Raw genomic sequence first — 18,425 nt, forward strand, 5'->3', positions numbered from 1 at the left:
AGGTTTAAAGCTCAAAGGTCAACTAGATAATCCCCCTGATATAAAACACAAGGCATTCTCACCACCCTTGCACATTTTCTCTCCTCTCTGAGTCTCTTATCGCTCTCTATTTCTTCTCTTCTACACAAGTTAGTAAATCTTTACGACATTCATTTTCAGACATATGCAGAATCATCATAAACAAACAGCACTTTTGCCAGCACGATTGGCAGCCCTTGTCTTTTAATGTTGAATGCCACCAGCTGAAAATTAAATAGATATTTTGCAGCTTTACAAATAGAGATACAGTCCGTGACTTGAATTGTGCAGAAATTGCAAGCAGTAACATCTTGTGGCAAGACAGTTTTAGCTTTATTGGATCTTGTAAGAATAAACTTCCAGTGGAAGGCCAAACTGTGCCAGGAGCTACTGTGAAGACTTAAACAGTGCTGACGTGGTGGTTTCCCTGAGGATAGGTGGCAAGGTAAATGCATTTTTTACTCCAAGAACCATCACAATGAAATAGAAAAGTAAAGATTCAGCAACTGTAAAACTTTGGGCTAAAAGGTTTAAAGTAGTAATTTGGCCAATAGCCTGCCTTAAAAGTTTTTCTCAACCAAACAAATTTAGAAAAAACAGAAAACCGATTAAAACAAGTAACAAAAAACATAACAATAAAGAGCTGACATGAGTTATGTTTCAATCTCATTTGCTTAGTGCTTAAGTGGATAAGTACAAAGTGGGATGAAAAGTGATGCAAGGCAGAGGCTTCAAATAAAATTACTTATATCAATTATAAAAGTTTGCCACAATTAAACTGTTGAATTTCAGGTGATTTATAGTGGTTACACTTTGCAAGTCTCTCGTTTTTTAATTTTTGAGGAGTCCTTCAGTTGTACTCCCTTTTATTTGCTCTGTACCTGATTACCCTCAAAAGTCAATAAAGAATAGATTTTTATTTTTGTGGCAACCTCATAGCTCACTGCAGAAACTTGTATATTTTCTTAAATTACCAGATGAAAAAGAGCGATCCAGGTGGGAGATAACGTCGGCTCCGTGCACCAAACGACCGCATGAGAGGGGCAATGAAAGCAAAAGATTTTACAAACTAATTTCCGTGATCTGATTAAAGAAGCTGATAAAAAGTAAAGACTCTAAACACTTTTATTTTTCCAAAGTCTCGGGTGGATAAAAGGAGGCTATATTTATAGTATTTATTTCACAGAGGTATTGTGTGGAGACCAGCGTCTCCCCATCTGACAGTCAATGAAAAAAAGATATTGAGGATGGGGTACGCTTCACTTTCCAGCCAACACGTTTCTTTGAGGGTAAACTAACAACACGTGTTCACCCCAACCTGAACTACATATTCAATAAAAGTAACTTAAATTAGATTGACCTGCTTAGTTTAGCCACAGATGGAACACATTCTGCTCTTTCTGCAGGGACCGCAGAAAAAATAAAAACATCCACAAACATCTACAATATGACCGCACAATAAGAGCATTTCAATTAAGCGAACTCGATACCCTTGATTGCCTGAGAAAACAACTTTGCCTGGCTCTGCACACATCAGCTGCCTCTCCACTTCACACAACCATGAAACCGCGTGTGGCATCCTGCAATTTAACACACTGATGCTGAATAGTGGAGAGGGAAGACGAGCGAGAGAGAAGTGTGACTCAAGAGGAAATAAAATTAATTCAGTCCCATTCAACACCCTCTGCACTACAGTGACATACAGAATCCGCTCTATTGAATGCACTTCTTCATTCTTCCTCTATATGCTCTTCCTCTTCTCACTGCTCTGATTCATGATAGCTGCACTCCAAACTCCCGTGGTCCCCCATGACCAAGAAAATCTAGTTATGCAACACACCCACCCTGTAGACACATGTACACAATGCAGAAACGCTAGGATGCAAACGCCATCTCCTCTTATGTAGGAATATTTACTCCCCGATCGTGTCCCTTCACTCCATCCCAAAAATCGCAGCCTGTAATAAATGCAGGCTCCAGCACCACAGCGTTTTCAGCGTAGCAGAAATAATTTGTAAATTCCCACTGAAAACTCCCGATTTAGCAAGGACGGCTTATGAACCCAGTGCTCTCTAAAACACACACTCCAGTCCTCCTGCTAGCTTTGAGTCCTTGCCTCTTCCCCTGAAATAATGCAAGCTAACATAACATGCCATCAGATCTTATTTTGTGCCAGATCATATATATATATGTGTGTGTGTGTTGCACACTGCAGGTACTCACCCCCTCATTAGGATAAGCCTCCCAGCCCAGGTCGGCCAAAGCTGACATTGAGTCCAGCAAAGTAACTGTGACAACACAAGGAAGATAAAAAAAGAGAAACATGTTAACAGACACATACAGGACATGTTTGTGGCATTTGTTGATCCCTGCCTCCTTAAAGAACGACTGATGTTTTCCAGACATGGTGCGGCATGTTTGTCTCTCGAATGTATAACATAACATTATGTCGCATTGTAAGTTTTCCACAAAGACACTTTCAAACTGTGTTCCACAAGGGCATCTTTTGTTGTGTTGGAGTACACCAGCAATGGAATCAGAAGCACTGGTGAACCTATAATTTTAACTCCAAGATTACTGTGGTTGCGCTGCAGCTGTTCCAGTTCAAGGGGACACAAAGTCATTCAATAAAGTCGTAAGAAAGACTGTATTTTACAGTTGAAATTGGCTTCAGACAATATAGTGAGTAGTCAGACGAAAATGCTGGTTACATGTTATATATATTTTCTAAGGCTCACTTTTAAAGTTCAGTCGGTGGCTAGAAGGAGATTATTGTGCTGTTAAGTGCAGGAATAGTACAATAATAATCTGCTTGCCTTTTGATGCTTTATTTTAAGTACATTAGTTGTTATTTGAAGACGTGTGCATGTATGGTTTACTCTGAATTCAAGGTGCTGTTTCCAGTGTGTGGTCTCTGCATAACAAGAGGAAGTAGAGGGGGGCTGCAGGAAGGTGAGAGTGAAAAGTGAGAAGACGCTGTGGCAGGCTGACCTATGGGAGGCACAATGAAAACCTGTTTAGATTGCACAGCACGGTTCTGCACCTGTGTGTGTGTGTGTTTATCACTTGTTAGTAGAGCCTGAGCGATATAGGATTTTAAGGCTCATACTGATATTTAATTATTTCAAAGTGTGATACATTTTTATCATATTTTTGTTTCTTCTAGACACGTTCCTGCAGATTTCCCTGACATTTGTAATGTGCAGTTCTTTAGGAGTTCCTATTAAGAAAATATGCCACAACAATTCATGGATTGCTCTTTTATGCGGTGCCAGACTCTTCTAGACTTGCAGAGAAGTTGCAGCATGCCCTCTTGCAGGCAAAGTATGCAACATCAACGCTCATAACATGGTTGAAGGGTGTCTCTTCTTCATGATACTAATTTTCATTTATCAGCTGTTATAAATGCTGATACTGGCTGATACCAATGTATCGCCAAATTGCTAATACCACAGATATATGTTGGTGGTACTTGCTAGTGCATTTATAGATGTGTGGCACTGTTCATTCTTGGCTCACTCAGGTCCTAATCAAGCCTTCAACACTGCTGACCATCAATATTTAATCAGTATCCATCTGCAGAGACTTCTGCTTTGCTCTTTCTTCTCTCTCTCACATATTGTGTGTGCTTCACAGGTTATCCTACCTCCGTGAAAAGGTTTGAATGTATGCTTTAAATCCACAGATCCAAGATCAGCTGTGTGAGTCGCTGATGTGACACAATTTAAACAAGCAGCATCCCTTTTAAGCAGCGCACTTTCATATTCACTCCAATTTTTATAAGGTAGCAGCAGTGACCTGGAAAAACTATTTACCGCTACTGTAAAGTTTGCTCTCCTGAATGCAAATGAGGCTAATCGCTCAATTGAAAAGGGCTGAACGTGTCTGTTTACAAGGCCCTCTGTGTATCCATACTGCTAGTAGGTATAACAAAGGGACTGTAAAATTGGTCCAGCCTCCTCTTTTCCTTCTCTTCTCTTCTTCTTGCACTCATGCTGCTCATCAGCTCTAACTGAAACCCAGCCGTTCCCCTCAGCTCATCACACTGTGTGACAGCAGGGAGGCGTGTCATGCTGTATTAATGCGTGTATATATATATGTGCACTGTGCGCGTGTCATAGCACACATATCTGCGTGTGTCTGCATGCACTTGCACAAAGCGGTATGCGAGTGAGAAAACAGCCACAAAGAAAGCAGCGTTCATGGTATAATGAAGCCGAGAGAGGCGCTGCACAGCGGAGCCGGGGTGAGAGAGAGATAGATTAAATGAGAGGGATGAGACAGAAACAGTGGTGGAGAGGTGCTGCGCAGCGAAAGGTCAGACGGAGCCTCCAGCCCATGGTGTATTTAGAGGAACTAAAGACCATTTAGACTGCTTTGCTCAGTTCATGGGCTTTGGAGTGGCACAGAGAAATGGGACATAATAGTATAATAATATATGATTTCAGAATCCAACAAAGAGGCACACATCCACGCACACACACATGGGCACACACATTATTTTCCCCCACACTCTCATATCTCTGCGCGAAGATAAAAGCTTCCTATCAACAAGGAATTTAGCAAAATTGCCTGTTTCAAATACAGGCAATTATGAATTATGTGATATTCTCTGTGATTCACTTCTTTTAGTACCGTTTCATGTATTTCACAGAGACTATAACTGAGTACAGCTTTGACAGTTGTAAAGGGTCAATTCACCCGAATTACAAAAAAAGACCATTCATCTCCACAACACAGTGCAGATGATTGGAAGATTAAAACTTTAAATTAACTCAGCTGAAATTCTGAATCACCGTGTCTGTCTATAAATAAGTTACTTTGTCTGGATAAAATACAGGTCACTGTGTATTAATTTTCTTTCACAACTGCTTTCGACCAAAGGAACTATCTAAATAAAAAACGTTGATAATATTTTGTGGAATATACATGGAATTTGTGGAATTTGACAGCCAAACTGTCCTGTAAAAGCCCCCTAGTCTAAAACTTGATTCTGCCACAGACAAGTTCATGTTATTATCTAAATTTTGAGGGTTTTTTTTTAAAGTTAGCATTATTAAGTAAACATTTTGAGATATGTAGTTTGAATTTGTGAGATAATGACCACTGAATAATAGTTTCAAAGGTTGAAGCAAACTTCCATAACCTGGTGACCTTGAAAAAGACAGCAGGTTTAAGACACTTTAATTATTCTTGTGTATGGAATTAGCCTAGCCTAGCAAACAGCTAACTGCTAAAACTTACCAGTTAACATCTTATGGGCCACATTTATATAGCATATAAGCACAATATCCAAACAGTGCTCATAGTGTTGGTTCGTTTTACAGGCAACTTACAAAAGTTGCACTATTTTCTAAACACAGCCAGAGTCTGTTTATTTCAAGCACAAAAAATCATATCCTTTTTTCAGTATTAGCAGTTAGCATTAAATTGCGGGTAACAAACATCATTAAATCGATCTTCTTGAAATGTTCTGTCTTTGTAAATATCAGCAGTAACTAATCCTTTTTTATGTCCAATTTAGATTTTGGCTGAAACGTGAAAAAAAAATATTTTGTTTGTTTTTTTGTAGTTGCTGTTTTTTTTTCTCATTATAGCAAAATATGTCTTATTGTTGTCTAGTCAGCTAAAGCATTACTAGGTCAATACATAGACCTGTTTTAAAGCCATTTTGCAGCCAACTGGGAAAACACAACCATGTAAACCTACAGATCAACACTTTTTCTTTTCTCCCAACACCTCCTGTCAATACCTCTTATCACTTGTAATCATTGACTGGACACATCAATAATGTATTAGGTATAGTTTCCTGGCTGCTGACACAGCCAGCATGCACAGACTATACTGTATGCATGGCTGTGTATCTGTACGTGACGTGTGTCAAAGACAAAGATGCAGAGAAATTATGTAAATACATTCCAGTCTTCCCCAAACAAACGCAAAGCCACGCCTCAGTCTATCTAAACACTTTCATCACGTCTCATTTTATCTCTTCTTCCTCTTCTCAGGGGAAATTGACTGAATTGTGTGTGAGTGTGAAATCTAAGCCTGGGCAAGACCTGCCTCGGCCCAGAATAAAAACTCAAAGCTCATCACTCAGTCACTCAGACCAGGTTCATATTTGATCTAATGACTAGTCTCTCTCTCACACAACACACAAACATGCACAGGCAATCTCCAGGTCGTGAGCAGCTAAACATTACAGCTGAACATCTTCCAAGTGTGGAGAGACCACGTGAAAGCAAAGAGACATCTACTAACAACACACCTTCCGGGGGACCCAACAATTTCACTCACGGACACACAAACATTACTTTAATTGACCGAGGCCTTTGTCAGAGGACATAAGTGCACAGATCTGTAGTCGTGCACATGTGACCCGATTACTGTGAGAGTTGTTTTGTTACAGAGAGACAAGCTGTCGTATTGATTTTCACCACCAGACTGTGAGGTTTACATTCTGAGAGTGAAAGATGAGGAGGAGGTGGGGGTGGGGGGTGTGAATTTGTGAATTGGAAATTCCTGTACAAAACCAGTAAAACACTGAAACTGCAACTACTTATAGAACAATGCGGAGAATGTGCAAAACGTTTTTTTTTTTTCAGTTTCTTTGTCTCTTCATCTCCTTCTGTGTCTGTCTATTTTTCCTTCACACTCCCACTTCCTCCCTCTGTGGTGTCTGTCTCTCTCTGTCTTCCTCTCTCTTTCTTATTCGCTGTCTTTTTAGGTCTCTCGACCGCTCGCTCACTGGATGGTATCCACCGCTTCAGCTGGGCTGCAAGAAGCTGTGATCCACCTGCCAAGAATCAAACAGCACTGCCAACAGCCAGACTGGTGCACAAAGAGACCAGGATGCTTACACACACACACACACACCTTAAGACTGTGCCAGTGCCACAAAGAGAGAGACTGCACAATAAGACCACCACACAGACTCAATCTAGAGGACAATATGTGACTACATAATGAGTTTATAAGATCCTTTTCATCTCAGAACACATCATATTAAACTGAAACGAGTAGGCTTAGTGGATCCTGAAGAGTCCTGCTGACACTACATTAAATATGCTGATATCTCACTGTCTTCTCTTTCTATAAATATAAAACCCAGGCTTTTATACTTCTGTTTTGTGTTATAATAAAAATGTTAATCACAACTTGTAAATTCAAACATACCTGATAAATTCAATTGCAAAGTCAGAAAAAATCTAATGGGAGATAAATGAGATGCTGCGAAGCTTAAGCAAGCGAAGTTTTTAGAATTTTTCATAAAATCAGTCAGTTCCAATATGATCATCACAGGCTTAAAAAAACAGCAATCAAACAAACAGCATGATCCTAGCACAAACAGTAAACTGACTAATTCCATCTTTTATATACAGCCTGCCTTAGATATTTCCCACATGACTGAATGACAATGTTTTCTCAGGCTACCATAAACAGTTGTCGTAACTATATTATAAAGGGGTAATAACTGTTACCTTAGCTCAACAAAAATTGTGGAAACAGGGAAACAGCTAGCCGAGAATGTAGAACCATTCCTTTGAGTTCAACAAAATGTCAATAGGCTTTAAGAATGCAGGACAAATTTCTCAACACATAAAACAGCTAAAAAAAAGAGCATGCACACACACACACACACCTTTATCCACGCTCCACTCCACTGAGAGTGCAGTTCAACGAGTAAGAGCGTTGTCAGGGCAACAAATGAGCTGATGGAGAGCAGGATGAAGGAGTGGGAAGACTTGAGCCCTGAACTTTAGGAATAAACTGGCGTCACACCAAGACTGCTACCCTTGCTGTCTTTTCATCAGCCCTCTCTCCAGTCATTCACAAACCACCAGAGGCTCTCAATCAGCCCTGTGCTTTTCTCTCTCCATCTGCTCTCTCATCCTTGTGCTCATGCCATTTTATTAAAACTGAGTGATACAGTATATCCTTTGTATCCTTATCTCCAGTGACTTCCCGGCATTTTGTTATACACAACATCCCTTTCCCCTGTTTTTATGTTTCTATTGAATGTCACACGGAGGCAACGGTGAATAGAGTCAAGTATTTATAGCTTTATTTGTCCTGAGCACCCTGGATGCAGAGCATGTTAAGATAAAAGTTGCAGCTGTGAAGGCAGCACTCTGTTGTGGTGGATGCCGTTCAAAATATCTCTATTATATAATCAGCAATGACAAGACATTAAGTCACTCGACGTTCACTATAAATTTTTAATGGATTACCTCATAGCTTCGATGGTCTGTTTTAACCTTATGAGCTAAAAGCAGTTTTCCTTTTATAACTGAGACACATGAACATTATGTCACATATGGAAAAGTTTTTACTACATTTCAGGCAATATTATGTGCCCTTTATGGATGTAGCGTTTAATTATTTCTTTTATGAAAGAATCCTCAGAAGAAGAATGTTATATTTTCTTTATATGTGATAACTGTCTGCAAACCAAATGGATCTATGAATAATTCAGCTGATTTGATTTAAATTCTAATCCCGATTCTTCATTAAGTCAGTTCTGTTTCTTGCTGCTTTCCCACTATGCATCTGTTCAAATAACTTATGTTGGTTTACTACACTTCAACAGGCGCAAAATTAAGTCAGCTTTAATCAAAGCCATCATGTCAAAAGCGTTCATTCGCTCTGTCTTTATCGTGAGGCTGCAACAATTTCTCTATTAAGGTGATTCAGCAAAATCAAACAAAGAGGCTTGTTGCATTCAAATCAAGCCATCTGCAGAAAAACAAACCTGACAAAGGACAGAAAACCTAAATCATTTATCTAAAACCTTTGACTTTTCATAATGCAGAATCACCTTTTACCAAGTAAAATGAACTTTGTCATATTTATGCAGAATCACCTTTTACCAAGTAAAAATGTATTCAGTTAAATGTAATTTTATTTATAGAGCTTCAATTCACAACAACAGTTGCCTCAGGAAGGGCAGCCTTTTTTATTGCAAGTTGGTTTTGCCTCTTTCTCCAATATTATTCAGCAGAAAATCCAACAAGCACATGACCCTCCGATCAGCAAGCACTTGGCGACAGTAAGAAGGAAAAACTCTCTTTTAACAGGAAGAAACGTCCAGCAGAACCAGGCTCAGGAAGGGGCAGCCATCTGCCACGACCTGCTGGGAGTGATGGGAGGGAGAAAAGAGCAGAGAGACGGGACAAAAGGCAAACTATGAGAGGAAGAGCCAAATTTTACTTTAACTGTTAATGATAAATATAGTAGTAGTGTATAAAAACACAGGGAATGAAAAGAAATGAGTGAAGAAGAAACACTTAGTGCATCATGGGGAGCCCCTAGCAGCCTAAGCCTATTGCAACATAACCAAAGGAGGGTTCAGGGTCACCCAATCTAGCACTAACTATACGCTTTATGAAAAGGAAAGTTGTAAGCCTAATCTTAAAAGTAGAGAAGGTGTCTGCCTCCTGAATCCAAACTGGGAGCTGGTTCCACATGACAGGCCTGAAAGCTGAAGGCTCTGCCTCCTGTTCTACTTTTGAAAAGTAGAGGTTGAGTTAGCAGCCATGAGACACATTTTATAAGGAGGTCATGAATAAGGTCAAACAATGTTTTAGAAAACATAATTCAATGCAATCACTTTTGTGAAGTATTCATTTATTTCTTTATTTTTTTATATATTTAAAAAGGGGGATTTGAATGGGTAAAAAAAGCTCTAACAACCTAAAAGGCATATCGTGCAAAATCCCCCCAAAATATTAAAATATTCAAGCATGTGATAAACTTCAGCTTGTTCAGCTTGCACTTTTGGAATTACATTGTAGCAGAGGGCAGATTAGCCTACTCTGCTATTTCACAAACTGGAAACAGTAGCAGGACAGAAACAATGATATTCTGACAGACTATGACAGGAGCACTGCCCTAGTTTGTCGCTTGAAGAGGCTCTGGAGTGTGAGCGTGAGGGCGTGCGTGCGGGCACGGCTTCGTCTGTGCATGCTCGTCGAATGCTTACGGGGTTGAAGTGTGACACCGAGTCAGATCCAGACACTTGTTTTCTTTAATAAGCTTCTTCCACCAGTATGCCAACAACTCATCAAGGGCAAGGAACGGCAAACACACAGACACACACACACAGTGATGTGCACACACAAACAAACGCAAACAAGAGACCCTGAAAATTCAGAAATAACCTGCAGTAGAAACAACCACAGAAACATGCTGTATGCCTCCACATGTGTCTCACACACACTGACACTGTGGCGCTGATTTAAAAATGCTTTTCTTCTATTTTGTTCTTGATAAATTACAACATCTGCAAACACTTCCATGCTTATTTCTCTCCTTTTTTTGCTTTTCTGCTTCTTGTTGATCGTTTTTTTTGTGTGCCCTGTTAGTTCTTAAAGACATTCCTGTTGATCAGACAAGAGCACAAACACACACATTCACACACACACAGACAGGCAGCTGTCACACAGTGGTTGGTCACAGGAGGGCAAATTGGCCCGGACTCTCTGGGGTGATCCTCAGCAGTCGAGACAGAGGAAATCACATGTCAGATTAAAGCGTGCTTACCCAGGTTTTCTACTGATGTTGCACCCGGCCAACTATCAACACATGCACACACATCACTGTTTGTCTTTACCACACACACAGTAGATGCCTAGCAGGTTGCGTATCTGTTACAGCACCTTCATGTGATAAACAGAAAAATCAGATGGAAGTAAAACAACGACTGAAGTTAAAATGCTTCAGCAAATGTTGTTTGACGTTTAAAACAGGTAAAGACACTGTAACTACATTTGATCAATTTCAAATTCAAGGTTAGCTGTGTCAGTATTTTCTGGAAGCATTCCAGGTGTTTTGCTCTCAGACGCTCATCTGCACAAAAAGAAAAAAAAAGAAAAAAGTCTGAAGCATTGGCCAGTAAAGATGTTAAATCAACGACTGAACCAAATGCTAAGATGTTCGCTTGCAAAGCTGGCTAATGTAGCCTTTCACAGCCGCAGCAACAACCACAAAAAAGACAGAATATGAGACACGGAAACAACCTAATTCAATTTAGCCAACAATAAATAAATAAATAAATAAACAAAAACGAACATATCCGGGACGAAGCTGTGTGTGCGAGTGAGGAAGGACAGTTAGAGGGAAAAGAAGGAGAGCTTGAGCGTGGTGGGTAGACGGTAGTCAAGGCCCAGTGATCAGTAATTTGACCAGCAGTTAAGGGCTTGTTCGTATCAGAGAGGGGGAAGGGGTCAGCAGATGTGGTGGTGGTGGCAGAAAATGGGGGAGGGGCCTCATAGCCAAACTTCACTACAGCCATCACACATCGCAAGCCGAGGAAGGCTTCCTTTGACATTAATGAACTCGACATCCGAAGGGAATCATTCAAGCCTAAAAACTGTTCATGTTCAAGCCTCAGCTGGTTGAGACTTGCACATATTCATCCTCGTGGTGGGAACTGAGATAAAAATAAGCTCCTGTCTCACAACACTTCTGAATATAAAATACAAAAACAGCCCATATCATTTCCAAAAGTGAAAATAAACATATGGATACACTGGAAATATGCATATAGCATTCATAATTTAGATCCTTATCTTGTTTTTTTTTTTAAGAGCTGCTTGAAAGATCTGTATCTTGTTTCTCATACATGAATTCACCCTAGTGCTAAAAGAAGGAATGGCTGTTTTTGTGATATTGTTCTGAATTGTAGCATGAATGGAAACTTAATGAATACTTAATATTATTTTTTCTATCTTTAAAGGAATAGACTGAAGAACATCTGCCACATTCACATCTGTACAACACATAAATCCCAGTAAATAAAAATGATGGTGGACTACATGTTGGCAGTGACCTAACTAAGAGCAACACTACTGTACAGCATAACCATGCTTAGCCATTTTTAGACTTTACACACACAGACAAAATAAACAAAATAAATACAGACAGACATAATGCATTAATTTGGGGAGTTTAGGGGGTCAGACCAGAGTGGAGTTAAGCTAAGCTGGCTAGCTTCTGGCTTGAGCTTCATGTCTGGCACAGAGACATGACACTGATTTCAGTCTTCTCGTCAGACTCTCATCAAAAAGGCAAATAACCCCTCCACCTTTGAAACACCACAGTAATATTTAAAAAACTACTAGGTTAAGTGTAATACAAACCCTCTTAGCCACCGATGACTAAGTAAATGACTAAGTATAACACAACACAAAGGCTCTTGTGGGTGCTGTTATGGATGCTCTGCTCAGTAGGGCTCAGAGATATGCTTGAGCTCTTCAGCTGTTTTTTTCAACTACATACAGTCTGTCTTTCTTCTTGTTTTCCTTATGCATTTTGCTTTGTCCCACACTTTTTAAAAATCCCAGTCTCTCAGCCTTTCTCTCATTCACGTACACACTTAAACACACACAGTTAAACACACACAGCCTCACACACAATGAGTCCATGAGGTGAAGCGCGCACAGCAGAATCATTCTCTGTCACTGAGTTGTATTTATAACCCCATCTATCAGCCAGCCCCCGGAATATGTGCCACTATTCTCTGGACCGAGACCACCAAACTGCCCTCCAGCCATGAATTAAGATAGGATAAGTGTGGGAGAGTGTGTGCACGCGTGTGTGTGCATAAGTGCTCACACATCCATTCGCGCTCGCGTGTGAGCCTTTGTTAAGCAGTTGTAGGAGCTCCACCTGATTACAGAAAGCGTACGGGAGCTCCCACCTCACCGTTACACTGGAGGTCAGAGAAATAGAGAAGGAAGAGGAGAAGAAAACAAAAGATAAAAACAATCAGGGACAAAGAGATGGAGGCCACGAGGGAGGCTGATAGAAAAGAGAGAAGGGCAGATATAAAAGACTGGGATTAGAGCGAGCTCGGAGTGGAGGCAGAAAAGAAAAACAGGAGGGTGCTCGCACTTGCTGCTTTCCTCTGCTGCTCTCTGATGAGAAAGGAGATCTATATCCTCTTCTGTCCAAGGTCATGGCTGTTACATGGGAGCAGAGCAATCTCATGGACTCACGCGCGCGGCCGCACATCGTGAGGTATGGTTCTGCCGATAACTACAAGCAGCCATTATAGATTAAAGCAATTAAACCAGATGAGACCTTTGACCCAACATTATACCACAGTCAGGATCTTGTGTGAATCATAATGTGGATGTGTGTGTGTGTCGAAGCAGAGGGCATGCTTTACATATGCTTGCCTCTGCACTAACTGCTCACCCCCGTGTTAACCTTAAGAAGCAATACAGCAATCTCCCACAGCACCCTAAGGTCAATTCAATTTTTAAAAAAAGATTCAAGCGTTCCCATGAGCAATTACAGATTACAGTAAACCTCGAGACTAAAAAAAACACTCGGTTAATTCATCTGTACGTCCACTTGCACAGGGATTTACGCTTTAATATGAAATTAAATCAACATCCAGAGTTGGAATGGAAAGAAGCACGGGGGTTCCTTATTTTCTAGGAGCGAGGAGGTAAATTTAGAGGCAGAGAGGAAAGACACAAAAATAGAAAGGTGTGATAGTCTGCTCCTTTCCCCAGCACGATTCGGCACAAGAAGGATGAGAGAGAAAAGGGAGATGGGAGAACTAGGTGCAAAGCAACAGGAAAAGAAACAAGACATGTTGTACCTCTGCATAAGAGAGGATACAGACTGAGAGCAAAGAAGGGTGGGAGATGGTACGGCAACCAAGGGGGGAAACCTGTGAGCATCCACCCTGCTGTTACATCAGTATGCCCTCGGGGTCCAGACAGAGGGAATGGAGGGCTCCCTCTGCTGGTGCGCAATAACTCACAAAGTCCTTTGCTTCCGTTCACTGGTGATAACAAAGACCTTCAGACCAGTTTTCTCACTCTTTTGCTCACAATTTATGAATGAACCCATTTCTGCAGAGTCTTATGGGCCCCATGGAGATGCGATTACAGCAACAATTTCAAGCAGTTCTTTCAATTTTACCAAAGCCCTGTGTTACGACAACCGAGTTTCTTGTAAATGCCAACCAATTTTGGAGCGGATCAATAGCTCTGGTGGTAAACTAAGCCTTGTGACAGCTTAACACTATTTTTCCTGCTAACGCTATCATCTCTATCAAAGGGATTGTGTTCTTAATTGAGCCCTGAGAGCTGTATCTCTCCTTTTATGACAGCCTCGCTTCTAGTACAAGACAGACTCAGAGGGAGGATTTCCTGGAATAACACGACTACCGAGAGGCGTGGGTGGAGAGTATGCACACTTATAGGCAAACACAGGGTACACACACGCACGCACACACACATAGACACACACACTGGCACAAAGAAGCACAATCCCTTAGCTAAGCACGTGCGGTCACAGCAGGAAAACTGGCAGGCCAAAAGGTAAAAGCGGGCCACAGAGTAGCTGACAAAAGTGGCTTCGTTGGATTACTGTCCCACTGGTGAACGTATACACACACACAGACCAGACACCACACACGCAGATACCGGCAAATGGAGCAGTGGGCTTAATGGTGCCAATTAGGCCAATAGTCTGAAACAGCAGGAACTGACTGGAGGATGACTAACTTGTAGCACATTATTTAAAAAGTGCATTTATAAGTAATGAAAACCCTCTGACCCATCAGTCACCCCACATGAACATGATCCACATGTGCCTGCAAACATTCACAGCGGCTCACATGCTTCTGTGTTTATTTATCGAAATCAACAGGAGTTTCCTTTGGCTTCCAGATGGTTTCATCATTCGTGCTCTTTCCACTGAATATTTCAGCAGTGTGTTAGTGTCTCCCTCACATGCATTGTCTCCTGCAGTTAAAAAACCCTCCTGCTTCTCCACTCCATCTCTACTCTCCCTCTCGTCCGCTGCCTATCTGTCCTTCAGAGCCTTTGTTCTGCGTGAACTCCTCCGGGCTGTGACATACATTTAGCAGCAATGTATGTACACTCAGCTTATACTGTTAAGTCAGCCGGAGACAGGAGATCCCATTTAACCTCAGTGGGGCCTGTCATTGTATGAGTGTCTCAGAGCTCACTGTTTAATCTATGTAAGCCTGGAGTTGAGGTCGCTCCGTATCCTGTATGTGTGTGATAGTGATTGAGAAAATACAGAGAAAAATAATATCAATGAAAGGCAAATCATAGTGACAGGAAAGCTTTGTTGGGCTTCAAAACAAGACTCAGTGGAGCTTTTGGGGGAACACTGAACAACATGATTCACAGTATGACAAGTCACAGCTGTATCATCTCCAGCCAGACTGTCTGACAGCCAACAAGCAAAACAACACCACAGACTTCCAATTTAATCCAAATAACCTGCTTCATAAACTAATAATTGTTTTGTTTTTTGTTTTTCTGGCTATGACTTTAGCACATTGATCTGCTGTTTTCTCCATTTAGTGCAAGTTCAACTTCCCTTTAAACAAGCCAGCCCCCATGTTTCAACCCAGCAAGCAGTCAGGAGGAGTTAGTAAGTAAATACATTGGCTAATTTCAGGCTGAGCATCGATGTTAATACAATAACCGAGATTCATCAGAGATGCTCCAGAGAATAATATTTTCACATTAAAGGGAATCCTTTCTTTTGAGTTTTGGAAGGGTTTGGGGATCTTAAAGCTAATGAAGTGCAAGATGAGAGGCTCAGCAGCAGCGTGTGACAAATTTAATGTAATTGCTGCTCCTCATTTGCAGACTGAGGCAGTGGCAACAGTCCACGGCAGAGAAGAAAACATTTATCAGTACGTAATAATAATGAAGATATCTATAATTAAGAGGAATTTTGACAGAGATGCCAATGCTGCTTTGGCATAATCATTATAAGTTAGTCTTCTTTGACGCAGGGAAAAATAGTCCACTGATTAATAAAATGTCAGAAAGTGACAAGTCGACCTCAGCATTCTCTGATGATACACGGTAGGTTTGCCTGCGCGTATATGTCATAAAAATTTCATGTCAGCATGCTCGGAAAAGAAAAAAAAAACGTGACGAACACTATTTTTGTCTCTCTTACTCCCTCTCTCCGCTTTCCTTTATGCATGATTTATAAGCAGCACTTAACGGGAGTCTCCGCCGCTGCGCTCCGCTCCTTCCCCGGCGAGTGGAGAGCCGCGGGATGGGGCTCCCCATCCAACAACTCAGCGCACGACCAAGTCATCTAAACTCACTCGACTTTAAAGCTCCACGAAACACGTCGGGGGCAAAAACCCACCTTCATTCTCCGGGTAATTCCGTAAGGCTCGGCATGGCGGAAAAGCGTGGAAAAGAAGCAGAGAGGACAGGAGGGAAAGGGATGGATAGATCCACAGTACGCGTGGTGATGCCATTTTTCAGGCTGCGCTGCGCCCTCGCTGCATCCCTGTTCGCCGTGTCGAGTCGGTGAGCGCAGCCTCGCGATTGAGGCAGGGAGAGAGAGCAGAGAGGACGGGAGAGGAGAGAGAGAGGAGGAGACGCTGGGAAGGAGGGTCCACAGTCAGCCAAGTTCTGTCAATCAGCCGCCTGGCTTTTTGGGTGATGTAAAAGGCCTGTGGAGACTGTATTACACTGCAAAAAATCAACATATGATAATGTGATTTGGCTTCATGTTGACTTTTATAATAAAACATTACAAGCGGCCGTGACAGAGTAAAATTTCAAAGCTAACTGAGCGCAGTAGCCTTCATAGTTGTGCTTGAATAATAATTATTGGCTAAAATGTCACAGCAAAACCAAACGTCATTCATTCCTGTAAATCCAACTTCGTAGATCTTGAACATTTTAAAGATTATGTATTTATAGCAAAGACACGTTTATCTAGCTCACTGTTTAGCTCATTTATATTAATAGCAATACATAATTTGACATTTGTCACCGGTTATATTGGTAATAACTGTAAGCACTGAAAAATAGAAGCAAATTGGCAAACCCCAAAGAGGCCTCGTTTAAGCGGTGAATTATGCCTATTAAAAATGATGCCAGATTATCCAGGTGAGATAGTCATTCAGTTATGGAAAATGCCAGAACAATAGTCCTTGGCAGAGCAAACCATTACAAAGCCAGTCATCTCATTACTGTTTGGGTAACATTGTAGGAAATGCTGTCAGCTATTTTGATAAGAGTCGTGGCCTCACAGTGATTACTGTACAGGTATCAGCTCGGCCTCTTTCTCTCCGTGTGTCTTTGCCCAGTTCCTGGTATTGTTGCTTTGGAAGCAACCAGCAGTAGACAGCATTGGCATGCACAACAGATCTCCTTATGGAGATTTATTCAGCCCATATTACATGTATGTGTGGGCTGGGTATGTGTGTTGGTAAGTCTTGAGCAAGCTGTCCTTAAACATGAATAAATAATGTGTTTGGCCTGTCATATGAAACCTGAGGAAGAGCTGAGAGTGTGCAAGGTCGACCTTTCTATCTTCCACTTTTTTAGCACGTCCCACTGTCAGAGCTGGTGGGACGTGCCCCAGCAGTAAAAAAAATGGCAGTTTTTCAGTGACATTTCACCTCCTGAGAGTGTCCATTTATGTTCGTATTCATATACAGAATTTGAATCATGGTTTTAAATTATTTCCCTGAAAATCAGACATCGTTTCATGGGAATATGGCACATATAAAGTTAAAGTTACTACCAGTAAAATGAGACCTGTGATTATTCTGAGCCATTCAATTCATATTATTGGCAATAGGGCTTAATTGGAACTACTAAATGCAGTGTCACAAGAAAAATGCTCATTTACTTTATTGCTAAGAGGTATAAGAATGATGGCACTCTCAATTATATCAACCTAACTTTGTTATGTGAGCTTTCAGAATATAAAACTTCCTAATAATTATGGATTCGAGTCAGACGGAGAAAGGCTAGAATTTTTCCTTACATTTGGGCTTTGTGTTGAACTAGTGCTGTTGGTTACATTTCAGAAAGGAGAGTGGCATCGGTATTCTCATGTAACCCTTTTACAAAGAAAGCAGATTACCACACTTCCCCAAAACAAGACTAACTATTCCTTAAATAGCGCATCTGTGTACATATTCTTGGCACGTTTCCCTCTGTGAATTCCCAGTGAGAAAAACTAAAGTAATCTCAGGTGACTTGTAGGTCACCTGATGCGCTGGGATTTTTTCCCCCCTGTGGAGCCTCCAGGCAAATGTGATGTAACCATCCCCTGATTTATTGAAGGATCATGACCACAATTATATTTGCCACGGGTAACGTTCTTCTATCACGCTTCTATCCCAAATGAGGCTCCTGAAAGAGCTATAAAACTGTCAAACATACCCTGATTTATGCTGAAATTCTGTTTTACCTCCTCCCAGCCATGTGTGCGGCTTTGCAATGGTGTTTTGGCTTTTGTGTTTTTTTCTCGTTTGTGTGTGTGTGTGTGTGTGAATCCACCACCTCCACACATTTGTTAAGGCTCCAATTATGATGATGATTTGTTCCTTGCAATGGTTTTACTTGGATGACCTAATTTCCTTA

The 18,425-nt window shown here is 41.1% G+C and overlaps 1 protein-coding gene across 1 annotated transcript in view; it reads right to left on the reverse strand.

The window, feature by feature from the left end:
• epha4b (eph receptor A4b) overlaps positions 1–16,500 on the reverse strand; it is an 88,524-nt gene extending 72,024 nt beyond the window's left edge. The window contains exons 1-2 of the mRNA XM_039602545.1: positions 16,183–16,500; positions 2,242–2,306 (exon numbers count right to left, since the gene is read on the reverse strand). Of these exons, the coding sequence (XP_039458479.1) occupies positions 2,242–2,306; positions 16,183–16,297 (180 nt within the window). The 5' untranslated portion in view covers positions 16,298–16,500. The remainder of the gene's footprint in view (positions 1–2,241; positions 2,307–16,182) is intronic.
• Positions 16,501–18,425: the final 1,925 nt, after the last annotated feature.

Source organism: Oreochromis aureus, linkage group 18 (assembly GCF_013358895.1).
Source record: "Oreochromis aureus strain Israel breed Guangdong linkage group 18, ZZ_aureus, whole genome shotgun sequence".
Taxonomy (NCBI): domain Eukaryota; kingdom Metazoa; phylum Chordata; class Actinopteri; order Cichliformes; family Cichlidae; genus Oreochromis; species Oreochromis aureus.